The 16,022-nt window shown below is 37.9% G+C and overlaps 1 protein-coding gene across 6 annotated transcripts in view; it reads right to left on the bottom strand.

Annotated features, from left to right (window-relative positions):
- Window positions 1-437: 437 nt before the first annotated feature.
- Window positions 438-16,022, bottom strand: part of KDM4C (lysine demethylase 4C) — a 295,962-nt gene continuing 280,377 nt past the window's right edge. For 4 of the 6 annotated variants that reach the window (XM_076363452.1, XM_076363455.1, XM_076363458.1 and 1 more), the window contains 3 exons: window positions 11,049-11,168; window positions 7,049-7,141; window positions 1,498-2,536 (listed from right to left, as the gene is read on the bottom strand). In XM_076363452.1, coding sequence (XP_076219567.1) covers window positions 2,360-2,536; window positions 7,049-7,141; window positions 11,049-11,168 — 390 coding nt within the window. In that variant the 3' untranslated portion in view covers window positions 1,498-2,359. Of the gene's footprint in view, window positions 1,333-1,497; window positions 2,537-7,048; window positions 7,142-11,048; window positions 11,169-16,022 lie in introns of those variants that run through there. The other 2 variants (XM_076363457.1, XM_076363456.1) reach the window with 2 other exon arrangements.

The following is a 16,022-nucleotide window of genomic DNA, read 5'->3' as shown; positions in this document are numbered from 1 at the left end:
AGCATGGCACACCAACTACTGCATGTGAATCTGCTCTCTCACATACCTGAAAGGTCCATATCAATACCTGACATGGAACTGAAAAATGTGGCTTTTCAGGAGTTGTAAAAGAACAGGAAAGCTCTTCCTAGGCCACTTGTTTAGCCAATGCAGTTTGCAAGGGCCATGAGGTCTTGAGACAGGAGGCATGAAACTGCGATCGTGACAATGGCTACACTTTTCATTTACATAGCAGGTATTTCTATAGCACCTTACAAACGTCAGAAATCATTTCAAAGACTTCCAGAACTTCCAAAGTAAAGATTGTTTTGCTGAAAGGCAGAAGGGGAAACAAGCCAACTGACGTTTTTTGCATAAATGTTTTAAAAAATTTTTGCAGCAGTTTAATCAGCAAATTTCAAGGAACTTGAAGAGAAAGATGCTGGATCCATTTTATAGAGATGAGGCAGTTTATTCAGAGTGTCATAACAGGTCATATCATATCCAGGCAAAGAACATGCATTCGACTTCTAGCCTCTGTAGTACTGCATAGCATCATCTATTTAATTACAAAATAAATTTATATGTATTTAACCAATTAATAATGTCATAGTTGTTTTGAACCTTTATGGTGGATCATAAAAGCACTCTTATCCTAGAACACTATTTTGAAACTAAGCATCAATAATTAGGTTATCAGCTGCATTTAACTTTAGAAGGCAGCAGCAATCTTGCATTTTGCAAATGTATCATTAGTTTTTATTTTTCCTTTACAATACCAGCAAGAGCTCTGATATCCTGAAATGTGCCAGACAGTACACACCACAACCTACCTCTAGAGAAAGTGTTGTCAGTTAGAAATGCATTCTAATTGTCACAGCTAAGCAATTTCTTAGACTAAAGGGATTCTGAGTGATTTCATGGTACAAGAAAAGATAGTTAATGTAACACAGAAAAATTAAATTATCCGTTGAGGTGTCACATAGTAAATGAAAAGATTTCACTGTCCACTTGAAAAAATAATAATCATGCAAAGGCTACAGTGAAACAAAGATCTGTGTGCCTCAGCATATAAAGGACTGGGTTTGTAATGAAAAATTCCTTGGGTCCATATATTCAGGTTTTTCTGCAAGCAGAACCCTAGAAACAGCAGTGCTCAGACTTAAATTGGATTTTGAGAGGGCTCTTTTTCCTGTGGCAGACAGTCAGAAATACTGCTGAAGGTCCAATTTACAAGAAACAGATGATGTCATTTTGATAAAGTTCTCTTCTAGTCTCACATACCCAAGTGTTCAGACAAATTCAGACTTTCTGCTTTCTGTGAAACATCCAAAAAGGTCAAGATCCCGAAGACTGAAGGGAAATAGAAAGACAAGAAATGAAAGTACAGTATTTATCAAGTTTGCATTTTAATACCAAGCCATGTGAGTGTCTGTGTGTGTATTCTACTACATGCATACTGCATATAGTGAAGTTTCTTGATTCCTACAGGTATAAAATAATAGGATTGAAAATCACATCAACAGACTAAATGCTGCAAGTAAAAGGACAGTATTTATTTGTTTGTTTATTTTAAAACATTATTACATTGATAGAATATTATTTTAAAAGGAAGACCATAATAAATTCATTCAAAACTAGGTTGTTAAGCATATGTATTTAAACTCTAATTTTTGTACACATAATGAAAGAAAATTATATTTTACAAATACCTATTTTTAATAGACCTTATGAAAAACATGTTTAAAAATAACTGCCAAAATCTGCCTCTTTAAATATACAAAACACCCTTGCTGTGCTGAAGATATCTTTCTTAAAAGCCAAAAATATCTAAGTCAACAGTTGAGTCCACATCAAACCCTACTGAAAGCAGTAGTGACATAAAAATGTAAAAGCACTGTACAAAGTAAGTACAGCTTTTGTTTGCCTTAATACTGTACATATTTGTATTTGTTTTAAAAATGTTTTATAAAAACTGCTATTATTGAACTTAACATCCTTTCCTGTCTGCAGAAAAAAATGAGCCACTGAAATTACCTCTGTTTACAAAAATGTCTCCTCTTCTGAATGTGAATCTTCTCTCATAATTCAAAGGGAATTTTACCACTTATTTCAATGTGAGCAGGACTGAAAGTTTTCTTCAGCATATCACTGCGTAATCCCTCTTACTCTCACTTGGTTTCCCCCTTAGTTTCATAATGCAAAACATTACAAAATCTTTAATACATTAACTGCAGAAATCAGAACTCAAGTACTTCAGCTTACGAGGCTGGTGTATGGATTAGTTCATTGTAAAACCGAATGTTCAGTTAAGCCGAAACCAATTGCAAATAATGCTGCATGTTTTTTAATCAACATCCCTCTCTCTCTCTTTCTTCCTTTATAGCCCCTTCTGGCATTTCTTCTGGAATGAGCTTTTTAAGAAGGTGCGGTATCCTGGATCATCCACATATTCATTCCTAAAGCGGGAACTCAATACTCTCTGCCTCTTCTTCTCACCCAAGATAATATCTGCTCCATAAAATGTGTCTTCAAATCTCATGTCAGAGGCTGTAGACTAAAACCAGACATTAATTACACATACAGCTTCATACAGGCCATCATATTCTGACAGATTTTAGACAAGTTACATGGAAACAGATATTTTTCACTAGATCATATGAAGCTAGCTACATTACTGACTATGCAGTTACAACTGTTTTCAGGAAAATGTCTAAATATTAAATATATATTTTAAATGTACATTTAAAATATAATTTTTGCATTTCCATATTTTGCATGTACTACTCATAATTTAATTCTCTAGGTCTGTAGTGTTCCTTAGAAACATGTGACTAACACCAGTTGTTAGTTTTGATTTTATCCAGAGGTCACACAATGATTCTAATTCAAGGTGAAAAACAGCAACATGGAAGTGATGCAATTGTTGGGCAGGTTTGATCCTAGCAGTTTCAAGTATTATCCACTACTTTGTGTTATTCAGAAAAGTTTTAAGTGCAAGGTACTATGGCACGGACCTCTGAAAAGAAACCAGCACACTGCCTAATTTGCAAAGAATCGGAGTCACAAGTTTGGTCGTTTGTCAGCAAACTTAAAACAGTTGGGAATCAACTGAAACAAAGCAGTGGGACAGCAAACAGCAAGCCATTTGTGAAAAAGAAGTGGCAGAAATTTTTGGACCAACTTCCACTACTGGAGTTATGGTAAAATTCCCAGGATTAGGAAAAGCATCATTTAGAAGGAATGGGTGTCATTTGTTTCAAGAGACGGAAACATTATCATAAGCTGTCTTTAACTTGCACTGTCTTCAGCATGAGGAGGGGAAGGAGGTGTTGGGCATATCTTGAGGACTAAGCTACATATTTATAGAATTTGAGGTAATAGTAGAAAATCATGGAAAGGTCTGAGCACAGGCTGTGGTTTGTTTTATTTAGTTGACCAAATTCAATGTTTTTAACCTATACTTAACTCCCCTATGAAGTTAATGGTGTCAAGTACAAAAAAAGTAAATATTGATCTATAAAAATTCCATTTTAAAAAGAGTAGCATAAACCCAAATATATTTGTATTGTTATCTTTAGTGAAAAGCAACAGTGTACATTCTACAGAATATGCAGTTAATTATAAATTATTATTATTGAATTGAAAAGGCATTGAAACTTTGCCTCAGTCTTTAACAGGCAGACCAGTTATCCTCAGGGCACTCAGCCCCCTGAGCTGGAAGACAGGGACGGCGAGCAGGATAAAGCCCCCATAATCTGAGAGGAAGCAGTTAACGACCTGCTACGCCACCTGGATGCTCAAAAGTCTATGGGGCTGGATGGGATCCACCCGAGAGTGCTGAGGGAGCTGGCGGAGGAGCTCGCCAAGCCACTCTCCATCATTTATCAGCAGTCCTGGTTAACGGGGGAGGTCCCGGACGACTGGAGGCTTGCCAATGTGATGCCCATCTACAAGAAGGGCCAGAAGGAGGATCCGGAGAACTACAGGCCTGTCAGCCTGACCTCGGTGCCGGGGAAGATTATGGAGCGGTTCATCTTGAGGGCGCTCACAAGGCATGAGCGGGACAACCAGGGGATCAGGCCCAGCCAGCACGGATTCATGAGAGGCAGGTCCTGCTTGACCAACCTGATCTCCTTCTATGACCAGGTGACCCGCCTCGTGGATGAGGGAAAGGCTGTGGATGTGGTCTACCTGGACTTCAGCAAGGCCTTTGACACCGTCTCCCACAGCATTCTCCTAGAGAAGCTGGCGGCTCACGGCTTAGACAGGCATACTCTGCGCTGGGTCAAAAACTGGCTGGACGGCCGGGCCCAGAGAGTTGTGGTGAATGGAGTGAAATCCAGTTGGTGGCCGGTCATGAGCGGTGTTCCCCAGGGCTCAGTTTTGGGGCCGGTCTTGTTCAAGATCTTTATCAATGATCTGGATGAGGGGATTGAGTGCTCCCTCAGTAAGTTTGCAGACGACACCAAGTTGGGCGGGAGTGTTGATCTGCTCGAGGATAGGAAGGCTCTGCAGAGGGACCTGGACAGGCTGGATCGATGGGCCCAGGCCAACTGTATGAGGTTCAACAAGGCCAAGTGCCGGGTCCTGCACTTCGGCCACAACAACCCCATGCAGCACTACAGGCTTGGGGAAGAGTGGCTGGAAAGCTGCCTGGAGGAAAAGGACCTGGGGGTGTTGGTTGACAGCTGGCTGAACATGAGCTGGCAGTGTGCCCAGGTGGCCAAGAAGGCCAATGGCATCCTGGCCTGTATCAGAAATAGTGTGGCCAGCAGGAGTAGGGAAGTGATCGTGCCCCTGTACTCGGCACTGGTGAGGCCCCACCTCGAATACTGTGTTGAGTTTTGGGCCCCTCACTACAAGAAGGACGTCGAGGTGCTGGAGCGTGTCCAGAGAAGGGCAACGAGGCTGGTGAGGGGTCTGGAGAACAAGTCTTCTGAGGAGCGGCTGAGGGAACTGGGGTTGTTTAGCCTGCAGAAAAGGAGGCTGAGGGGAGACCTTATCGCTCTCTACAACTACCTGAAAGGAGGTTGTAGCGAGGTGGGTGTCGGTCTCTTCTCCCAAGTAACTAGCGATAGGATGAGAGGAAATGGCCTCAAGTTGCGCCAGGGGAGGTTTAGATTGGACGTGAGGAAAAATGTCTTTACTGAAAGAGTGGTGAAACATTGGAACAGGCTGCCCAGGGAAGTGGTTGAGTCACCATCCCTGGAAGTATTTAAAAGACGTGTAGATGAGGCACTTAGGGACATGGTTTAGTGGGCATGGTGGTGTTGGGTTGATGGTTGGACTTGATGATCTTAGAGGTCTTTTCCAACCTTAATGATTCTATGATTCTATAAATGCTTTTTACACATAGTCTCTAAAACAAAAAATGGTAATGGAATGCTTTCCAAGTATAATGAAAAACCCCATTGAATATAACCAGATGGTTCATTTAACATTTTCCAAGATGTCTATCTTAACGCTAGACGGTCAGGACACTGAAAGATGTGTGCACTTATCCCAAATACATTGACAAAATGTCTTAGCCAAGAATATTTGACCACTGCACCTCCCATTAGAAAGAGCTGTCCTAATACTTCTCTATTCCTTCAGTAAAACAGGGCATCCTGACGGTGAAAATTCCATCAGCAGGCTGACAGCCTCACATTTCTCTGCCTCTCTTCCTTTCCCAGCTTTACCGCCCCTTTCATACATGATGCCAATCCTTTCCTTTGACACACTCCTAGCTTCTGAAATATACAGCATCCATGTTGGGGTTGGATGCTGAGAACTGGATGAAAGGAAATGATGGTAATAACAATGATGGCAGATACATGTGGCAAGAAGCTTAGAAAAGGAAAGTTGGACTGAAACCTTCTTCAGCTACCTCGCCATGTAATGCTAAGTTAGCCCACCAAACTCATATAAGCTAACGTATGCCTGAAGAATCAACTTTACACATCATTACCCTACAAATCCTTGCACCCAGCTTTCAAGAATCAACTAATTAATGTCACATAATGGATGTGTGAACATGTATTGTGTATGAGCCCACCTCCCTGCAGCAATGAAAAATATACTGTACACTGCTGTCCCTTTCAAAGCTTCACTAAAAGGATTCTTCAAGTAAGAGGGAATTTTTTATTCACAACAGTGAATTATTGTTTGTTCTCAATTATGAAAAGATTTTTGCATCTTTATGCTTTGGTTTTACATGTTAAGAAAGCTAAAGTTTAACCTGCAATGCAGTTTTGAACAAACAGCTCTAAAATAGAACATGGACGTGAGAAGAACATGGTGCTCTTCTGAGTAGACTTGGTAATGGCTTGAATTGCACAGTATTTAGCATTAATGATAAAGACAGATAACAGCAGTCATCTTGTCTCCTCCAACAACTGTATGGCAGAACTTTTCCTTTTCAACCTTTAAGTGTTATGCTCTTTATGAAGCTCAACACTTTTCCACATGGCATACATATAAACAACTAGCTGGTGGATGTTGTTTGAAACTGCAGGAAACTTAAAAAATATAGCAAAGATTTGGTTTTAAACCAAAGACTAGTGACATGCTGATGAGTCCTGCCAGTGACATTAATGAGTTCTGATCAGGCACTTTGTTTCTTCGAACAAGTTAATTGCATTTTTATTAAATTCAATGCTGTTAAAATCACAAAATTCTGAGAACTTGGAAAGTTTTTAAAAAGTATACACGTTATAAGCATACTGAAAGAACAGAATGTCTGTCAATTTAAATATTTACTAACTTGATAATTCATGATCTGACAGACGATCGACCAAGATGTCCCTTTTAGGAGAAAATAATTATGTTTGACAACAGTATTTGCCTGTACTGTAAGAACAACTAACCATTCTCACTAGCAAATGGACACTTGTGCTAATTGTTGTGCTGATTTAGCCAGTCATAATAGTACAGTATGTACTATTACTACAGTACATATAGTACATAATAGGCTTCACAAAACATTTGTCCAACTTAAACTGAAAATCCAGAATAAAGCCAAGGATAGTGTTATTGGCATTTTGAGCATATATATACTATAAAGTTATCATCAGCAAATACTCACAAAACGTGCTTTTACTCTCTTAGGAAGCTCTTCATCTAGTGTATAGATCTCTTCTCTCTTCATTACTATTTGAGAACCATCTTCAAACTCAACCTAATTGAAAAAATGAATATTTAAAAATAAAATCATAATTTAACTCTTGAAGGAAGTTTCTGGGAATGTCTCCAGACATATGTGGAAACACATAAGATTTATATACAAATATTTTGCTATCTATTTTGGGAAGCTAAAATTAGGATAAAACATAAAAAATGTTATTTCTTAGGAAGTGCAACACATTAATAAGTTGAAAATAATATCTAAGCAAAGAGACTTCAAAATCAACACTGACACATATAAAGTAAAATCTATCACATTAGGAATGCTGAGCAGTAACACACAGACAACATTATTTTGTAGGAGTGACATATTAAAATGCCTTCATGTCATTTTTATTTGCCTATAATTTTTTTACTTGCTTCTAATAAATAAAAAATTAATTTTAACATCCTGTGCTTCAAGGTTGAGGAAGACCATGTCAAAAGAAAGAACGTATGAGTGACAACTAAGGAAATACCAGTTAACAGAATTTTATTGAATCTGATGGAATTTCTTTAAAATGCTCTGTTCAGAAGATGAAAAGCTTTATCATGCTTAGGTTTAGATTTAATCCAACATGAACCCCGTTAGCAGAAAATGAGAAAAGAAATGTAACTAGGTGTGAGGAATGTTAAAATGCTGAGGCTTTGAAGCATTTAAGCTTTTTCAGTAGCTGCTCTTTTTTTTTTTTTTTTAATACTTCATCTAACAATTGTGACTTTCAGCTATTATCTATGACTGCAGTTTTAGTTCCCACAGAAACGGTACTTTAAAGTTTGGTATAAAATTAAAAGAAGTCCCATTCCACATTCTTAGGTGACTTAATGAGACCATGTGAATGACAACAACAGACAGGCTGGAAGAATAAGCCCAAATACAAACATCGGAAAACTTTAACTTATCAAAAGTATTATTATAGATAAAACTGAAAAATCATGTATTTGAACTTGTAAATGGACTGGGTTTTGTAGGTTCAAATTAAAACCTTGCCACGACTGAGTATGTCAGATTAATTGTGAACAGCTGAAAAATCTGTTATAGTACATCCATTCTCAAAAGCCAGGGTATAGATCTATGAACTATGAACTTCTTTAAAAGCAATTTTTTTTACAGCAGTTAATAAGGATGCACAAATCTGGAATGCATTTTAAAATCCACAGAGTACAGATGGATAACAAAGTCACAAAAGTCATCCTTGCTCCTCTCTGTTCCTGTTACTAACCCCATAAGCCTAGTCTGTTAGTAGTATGTTAGAGGAACTTAAAGGTCAATTTGGCTTAAGCTTGTTTAATAAAATGATGGCAATTTAGGTATTTGTCACCAGGATGCAGGAGCAGCCTTCCTGCTATACCTGCTCCTTACTGCACAATACATTTGGTAATATGTTTTTGCACAATACAGTTGGTAATAATGTTTTTTGCATCACTGGTGAAAGAACTGGGCAGGAAATGAACTCTGCCAGTTCCATGCGATCAGAAAATCACCTCCTGAATGGGTAGTGTTTTTGTTTTTACTGGTAGTGTACAGCAGGAGACAACTGCTTCACGCCACAGAATCTGGCATGCTTACAGTATGAAATATGTTGAACATTTACAATGAAGAGTAACTGAAAGTTCTTCAGCTATAATTCAGCATTCCACACTGGAAATAAATTTGCCTACCATTAAAGGCAAACACAACAAGAGCTCCTCTAAGACTTTTAATAGTATCATGATTCATGCAAAATATAAACCCACCATATCTAATAGCTCCAATTTAATTCAGACTGCAGATACTACATTTCAAATCAGCAGTTTTATCCAGTAAGTTTTTTTATTTGGACTTCTGTTGCTGTACTGTGTCTGTGTAGTATGTTATTCTCTCCATGAGATTTTCTTTTATCAGGACATCATAAATTAAAGGGTCAGCTGAAACTGTTAGAAAGCAATTAGTAGAGTGAATGGATAATTTAATAATCTCAAATGAAACTCAAAAATAAATAGTGAATGTCAATATCAAAAATTATCAAGAAATCAAATGTAGATTGCATTAATAATGTCACTTGAACACCTGCTTCATTTGGCATGTATAGCTCTGCTTAGGGATTGTGTAGGATACAGGGTGGCAAATGTCGAAGTGAATGACACAAATTCTGGTGCATTGTGTCATAGCTCCTGCATGCACAAGTACTGCCAAATTCGGTACAAATGTCTCATGAACATGAGGAAAATTCAGATTTATCCAAGTAGAACTGATTTGCCTTATAAGATCATAATACTCATTTCAGAGAGTCCTTTTCAGTCTCCCCTTCTGTCATACCATCTAAGACATTACACAAAAGACTTGGAAAGAGAATCTCAAAGGTGCAACAGAGATCTCACAACCCAGAAGAAGAATGGAGTACGTGTATGCAAGGGTCCTGGGAGCTTTCAGACAGGCTGTGTAGAAAGACCAGAGGAAGAACTACTAATGTGTCTTGAAGCTAGCCTTGCACCCTCCATGTCATAGACTTTCTGTAACCTGTGGCCATGTTGTGGCAACCTCCTCTCCCATCCTACAGATTGAAATACTTGTTTGTCTGCAAAGTCCTATGTAGTGCAATCTGGACTCCCTCTAATCTTTAATCTTTGCTATTTCCCACCATGATAGGGGTTGTTACAAGGTAGTTTACAGTAATCTCCCACGATTGTTATACTGAGGAAATCCAAACCTTACTGAACTTCTGCATGCTAATCCATTTTCCTTAAACTAATTTGTCCAAGAGGTCTAAAATAAGACAAAGAAGTTTGTTTTGACTATGTCAAGATTCCTTCAAATACGAAACATAACAACTTTGATCTAATCCACCTCAAAGTATTCCTCAAAAGACCAGCTGTTCTGAAGATTAAATGACTTGAAGATTAATGTTACTATAGAACAATAATCTTTATATTTTATAAAGAACTTTTCACCTTCACAACATAATACAGCTGCTAAATATACGGGAAGAGGTAAGATTTAGAGACTAGCTCAAGGGATCAGGCATTTAAGGACTTGAGTTCGATTACAAGTCATTGGCAAAGTGAGAAGGTCAATGCAGCAAGTCATTTAGCCTCCCTGTGCCTTAATTTATCTACTGATATAATAGTAAATTTGCCATTTTTGTACAGTAATGTGAGGGCCTCGGATGAAAAGAGTTACATAAGTGAAAACGATTATATATATATATACACAAATGAAATGTACCTATATTCTCATTCTTTCAGAAGTGCTATTATTATTGTGATTGTTTTATTGCAGTTTCTACCATTCACTTGGGTACTCAAAGCTGCTGACTGATTTTTCTCAAAGGCAAGCACATAAAAAACCAATTATTGTGTCTCTGAAATCAGAAGTCAGCTTTTTAGCCTCGCCTTCAGTGTTCAGTTCCCTTTTGCCTTTGCTGAGGATAAAATGCTCCTTAGGTTATGTGTTAATTAATTCAAAAGTGCCTCAGACAAATGAAAGTGGGGCTATTTATGCTCTTCTTTTTACTGTCCTCCCTTCCATCCTTTTATGAAATGCCTAAGGTTCATTGTAGTCACACACGAATACTTAATTTTATATCATTAATTGTATAATTACCTGACATAAAATAAAAGTAAATAACCTGGAGAAAATAACAAATGTTATCTTTCAATCTTAATGTTCCACCTGTTCACCCAAGTTCTTATTAAATAAGCCATTTTCTTGATTTTATATGAAGAGGTGAAACCTCAAACTCCAAAAGTGCACAGCACTTGTTAATGGTTTACACAGCTTTATTTATTAGTTTAAATGCATTAGCAGTTACTATAAGAGTCCACACTCCAGCCTTCTGCAGCTTTGAAGGTGCGGCTGGCCGCTCCAATGCTAGAGCCAAATGAGCAATTTGCAATAAAGACATCTGAAAAACAAGCACATGGTAACAAATACAGACACTCACCTGATACATGTGAGCTGTGTTTGTTCCCAGATACTTCGCACCATACAGTTTTCCATCAGGCCATTTCACTTGGACAACCTCTCCCTCTGCAGGTGGGCCCAGCCTTAGGCAATCTCTGCTCTATTTACAAAGGAGGATGGATTCTCAAATCAGTGAGTGAGACACTACACTGAAATTACCAGTAAACTGCTTTTTACAACTTGGTAATTGGAGGAGATTTATTACCATGTGTGTTTCAAGTTTTATAATCCTGCTAATGGGCTAACAAGATACTGTTAGCCTTTATGAAAATGAAATACTGACCAAAGAAATTCTCTCTTTACAGCTTGATGCTGCATTGGCAAGGCAACATATGCATAAATCAGATAGCTATCAGCAACTGTGATACATTTCCCCCAAAATTAATTTCCATCACACATTGAAAATAAAGATCACTAAAGTGCAATTGCATATGTGCAACACTTTCTCTTTTACATATTCAAGTAACTCATGTTTTGTTAACCACAGCACATTTTTGCTAGATGCTAACTTTGCGGACTGAAACATACCCTGATGGATCAAACTATAAATGGTGAGAATGCCAATGAGTTCTTTGCTTAGCTGATGGAGAACCACTGAAAGAATCCAAATGCTTACAAAGAAGAATTAGGTGGGATTTTTTTTCAGAAGCTATGAAGCAGTTTTTTTCCTGTGTTTTGGCCAAATTTTGTGCCTGACTTGTTGAGCATGTCAGAGCAGCACAGTTTATGCTAGTTGCAACATATCCTTGTTATGTTCCTTTTGCCCCATATGGCTCAGTATGACCTAAATGACTCATTTGCAGAGCACACTGACCACACACCCATGACAACACTAAGGACCAAAGAAGGATCGTGTCAGGTCTGCGCTCACCAATTCTTTGGAAGCTTTCTCTGCCAAATACTCACCCCAACAAAGGCATCTATACTTTGTACCAATTACATCACAAGACTTGTCATGTAAACTAGCACTAATTTAGTGGTATTCTCTTAGGTGTGAGAGGACCTACCCGGTGACCATGTTACCTGAGCTTACTGCTAAGAGGTCTAGACTGGAAAGAGAAAAGATAAAGCCAGAGACGCAGGTACAAGGACTCAGTGACAAGGTCCCACAGAACCTGGTGTTATCTCAGGTTGCTGCAATACTATTACCTTTTCCAAAGTCTCAGATTTACATAGAATAATTTAGAAAAATATTGTATTTTTGAGTTCAACAGTTCACTTCCAACAGAGGCCAACAATCGTCATGACAAAGAACTCAAGATGTGGGAGCAAAAATGCACCAAAGTGATCCTTACTGGGACATTATCTTGTTATATATTAATATATATAATATTAATATAATATATATTAATATCATGCTAGCCAAATCCAGGCTTTATAAACTGTTTTTAATCACATGTATCGTAATCCATGAATTTGATTCAACATATGAGAAAAGAAGTGAAAAGCTGGATTTTCACGGAAGCACACTTTCCTGCATGACAATACTGTCTCTGACATGCCTCAGGTGCTGTGCCAAGGGGACAGCTCTAAAATATGCCCTGCGTGTTTGCCTGGCAAAGGTTGCTGTGACAGACACAGAAAGATATATCCTTTCAACTTCGCCTGTATTTGGGGCAGTAGGTGACATTACTGTATTACACTTCCCAGTATTTCCAGGAGAGGCAGGGGAAAAGGGGAAATGGGAAAGGATGGCTGCTGCCTACTTTCCAACAGTGGAGTAATTGTAACTTCTCAGGGGACAGGGATTGCTAAATACTATCATAGCTCTGACTATAAATTAAATGAGACTATATTTTTAATGCTCTCTCCTCAGTGATGACTGTCAAGATGGTTATTGTCATTATCATACTTCTTCCTCTATCTATTTATTGCTAAAGTGCAAAAAGGAGTGTTGGCAAAGTGTCTTGAACCAAACATTTAAAATGCATCATGGAAGATAGCAAATTTCCTGAAAACAAACAATCTATCAACAATGTCAAGCCAAACATTAATTTTCCAAGAACAAAAGCCCAGCATGAATTGCTCCCTTTGCACCTTGCACAAGAAAAAAATCTCACAGCTTCTCTAGGATAGCGAACGGAATTGCTCATATGGAAAATTAGAGTTCTCATGCAAATAACTAGACAAATAACAATCCCATTCTTCATGTATCATCACAATGTCTTAGTCTATGGAACAATGTTTGGGAAACCTGTACTAAATAGTTTTTCCTGATTTCTACCAAAGTTCCTCCCTTTTATTTTCATATTACATAACCATTTTAGAGATTCTCATTTTACTGCAAAAATAATTCTCACCATTTTCTTCTGAGGAATGATTAGTCCCATTTCTTAGGCTGACAAAATTGCAAAAATACAACCTCATCTTTCTCAGTCATATAATGAAAAGTCAGACATCAAGATATGGCAATCCTTCAACATTCCCATACACTAGCTGTAAATAACATACAGTGTGGGCTCAATCTACATTCAGCTTGCAAACCATGTACATTTCCCATACAATTACATAGCATATTTTCTTCTTCACACAAATGGACAAAATTGTGCCTATCTGTACTGAAAAGCCTATTCACTTAAGTGTCCAGTTTCACATTCCAGCTGTTTCACAGCTCAGAGCCCCAGCTCCAAGCGTGGTCAGCTACAGAAGGTTGCTCAGGGACTTGTCCAGTTGGGTTTGAGTATGTCCAAGGATGAACACTTCACCACCTCCCTGGGCAACTAGTCCAGCATTCGACAACCCTCACAGTGAAGAAGTATTTTCTTAACTGAAGAAAAATTCCACATTAAGGAATTTCCTGTATTTCATTTGGTACCCATTTTCTTTCATCCTGTCACTCTGCACCACTGAGAAGTGTGTGGCTTCATCTTCTTTACTTCCCCCATCAGGTATATATACACTTGGATAAGATCCCCCAAGTCTACTATTCTCTAGGCTGAACAGTCCCAGCTCTGTCAGCCTCCCCTCACATGACAGATGCTCCAGTCCCTTCATCACCTTCATATCCTTTCACTGTATTTGCTCCTCTATGTCCACGTCCTTCTTGTACAGGTGAGCCCATAACTGGACACAGCACTCCAGATATGGGCTCACCAGTGCTAGGTTTACAGACATTCAAAAAGTTTCTTTATGAGCAAAAACCTGTAAATAATAATAATTCTAAAACTTTTCTTGTTTATTACAGGTGATATTTTCTGGTTTTAGAAACATTCATTTTGGGGTTCATCATATGCATTGAACTAAAATAGCAAGCAATCCATTTGCAATAGATCTTGGAAAAATATGTTGAAATATTGGGTTTGTCTCCTATACTGTCACTAAGGAATTCTTGTGTACAGCATTACAGACATTTTTGCTATTTTTCTCTTCTGATATTCCTTTGTTTTTACCACAGAGGTTGAATAATACTTTGGTTCTTTAAGGCTGGACAGAGCATTTGCATGTAGCAAATCCAGTTGCAGTGGCAGGGTGGTGATGGTTGACACAGACTAGGAACAAATGTGGAGCCACACTAAGAAAAAAAAGGGAGGAAGTCTGCACCCGAAGCATGCACTTGAATCCAGGAACTGTGAAAAGTTGCAAGATTCCCATAATTTGAATACAGCCACTGACACATGAAGAAAATATCTTGATCTTTAAAAAGTTTAAAAAAAAATGTTCAAATGCTTTCCAAATCAAGACTAAAAAGTATAGATATTCTGGTCTAAGATGAGCTTATGAACTATTGAGACTATTCTTCAAAACTGTCAGAAACCGATGTTCCTTGGATACCTACAATTTTATTTTGACAATGTTTTGCATGGCAATTATGTTATTAATTCAGCTATTTCAAATTCAACAATTATTTTCAAAATGATAAGAAAATAAGAGCCTTTGACTTCTTCTAGGTTTGATCCAAAGAAGCCACACTGAAAACAAATACCTTTAGTGAATTCAGAGGAAACAGAAAACTCTGTGGTGCAATCCTCAAAGTCAACAGGGCTAGATTGGCTCATGTCTTCAGGCACTGGCTAAAAGAAGCCTGCAAGTTAAATTGATAGCAGAAAGGATACTGTAGTCTTTCATGTCAAGAATGTAGTAGGAAAGGATGAAATTATTCTGTGACTACAAATATCAGCCAATGTTAATTTACAGATTCTCTGGTCTGACAGAAAGCTAGATAGAGAGGAAATCTTAGAAAGGAAAATACTGGCATGGCCAAAGTAGAATATGTGAGTATTTAATGAAAAACAAAAAAATTTCAGTCTGAGGGATTTTTTCCCAGTGAGGAAAGCAGCAGCTGAACAAAAAAAGACCTAGAGACAGCAATACACTAATTAATAACACTTTAAAAAAACATTCTACTCAGGCTCAATACATGAAAAGCAAAAAGCTCTCAAAAACATTTCTGAATATTCTGAATACACAAAACCCCCACCACTTCACTCCTCCTGAATCTAGCAGCAGGAAAAGTTTTTCATTAGCTTGTACAATGTTCTGCCTTTCAACAGTCGGCTTATAGCTCAAAGTTTGATCTTTCAGGAGCTTAAATGGAATCACATCCTTCCAAATCTGGTTCAGTCTTTGGTGAATGTGGAATGTGATTGGTGAAGAAGGGATCAATTAACTCCTTTAATGTAAAGTAATGGTCATAAAGGTTAATATTGGATTTAATATCACAGCAATAACATTGGTCATTGTATCTCAAGAATTTGTTTGAAAAGAGGAAAATGTGGCCCATATGGCATCTTTTAGAGGAGGTATAAAGCCAACAGCAATCAAATATTTAAAACTGTTGCTAGAAAACAATCATATTCGAATAGAAAAGTGCCAATACTTGTCTATTCAAATCAGGGGGCAACTTCATCAGATTACCTGGCTCTTGTTAATTGTTTTGATGATGTCATCCTACCCTGACTCAAGAGAGGATAGAAGAGTTGTGATGATGAAGGTCCCCGATTCAATCCCATGATTG

Source organism: Aptenodytes patagonicus, chromosome Z (assembly GCF_965638725.1).
Source record: "Aptenodytes patagonicus chromosome Z, bAptPat1.pri.cur, whole genome shotgun sequence".
NCBI classification, from domain to species: domain Eukaryota; kingdom Metazoa; phylum Chordata; class Aves; order Sphenisciformes; family Spheniscidae; genus Aptenodytes; species Aptenodytes patagonicus.
This window is presented reverse-complemented; position numbering and strand designations above follow the sequence as displayed.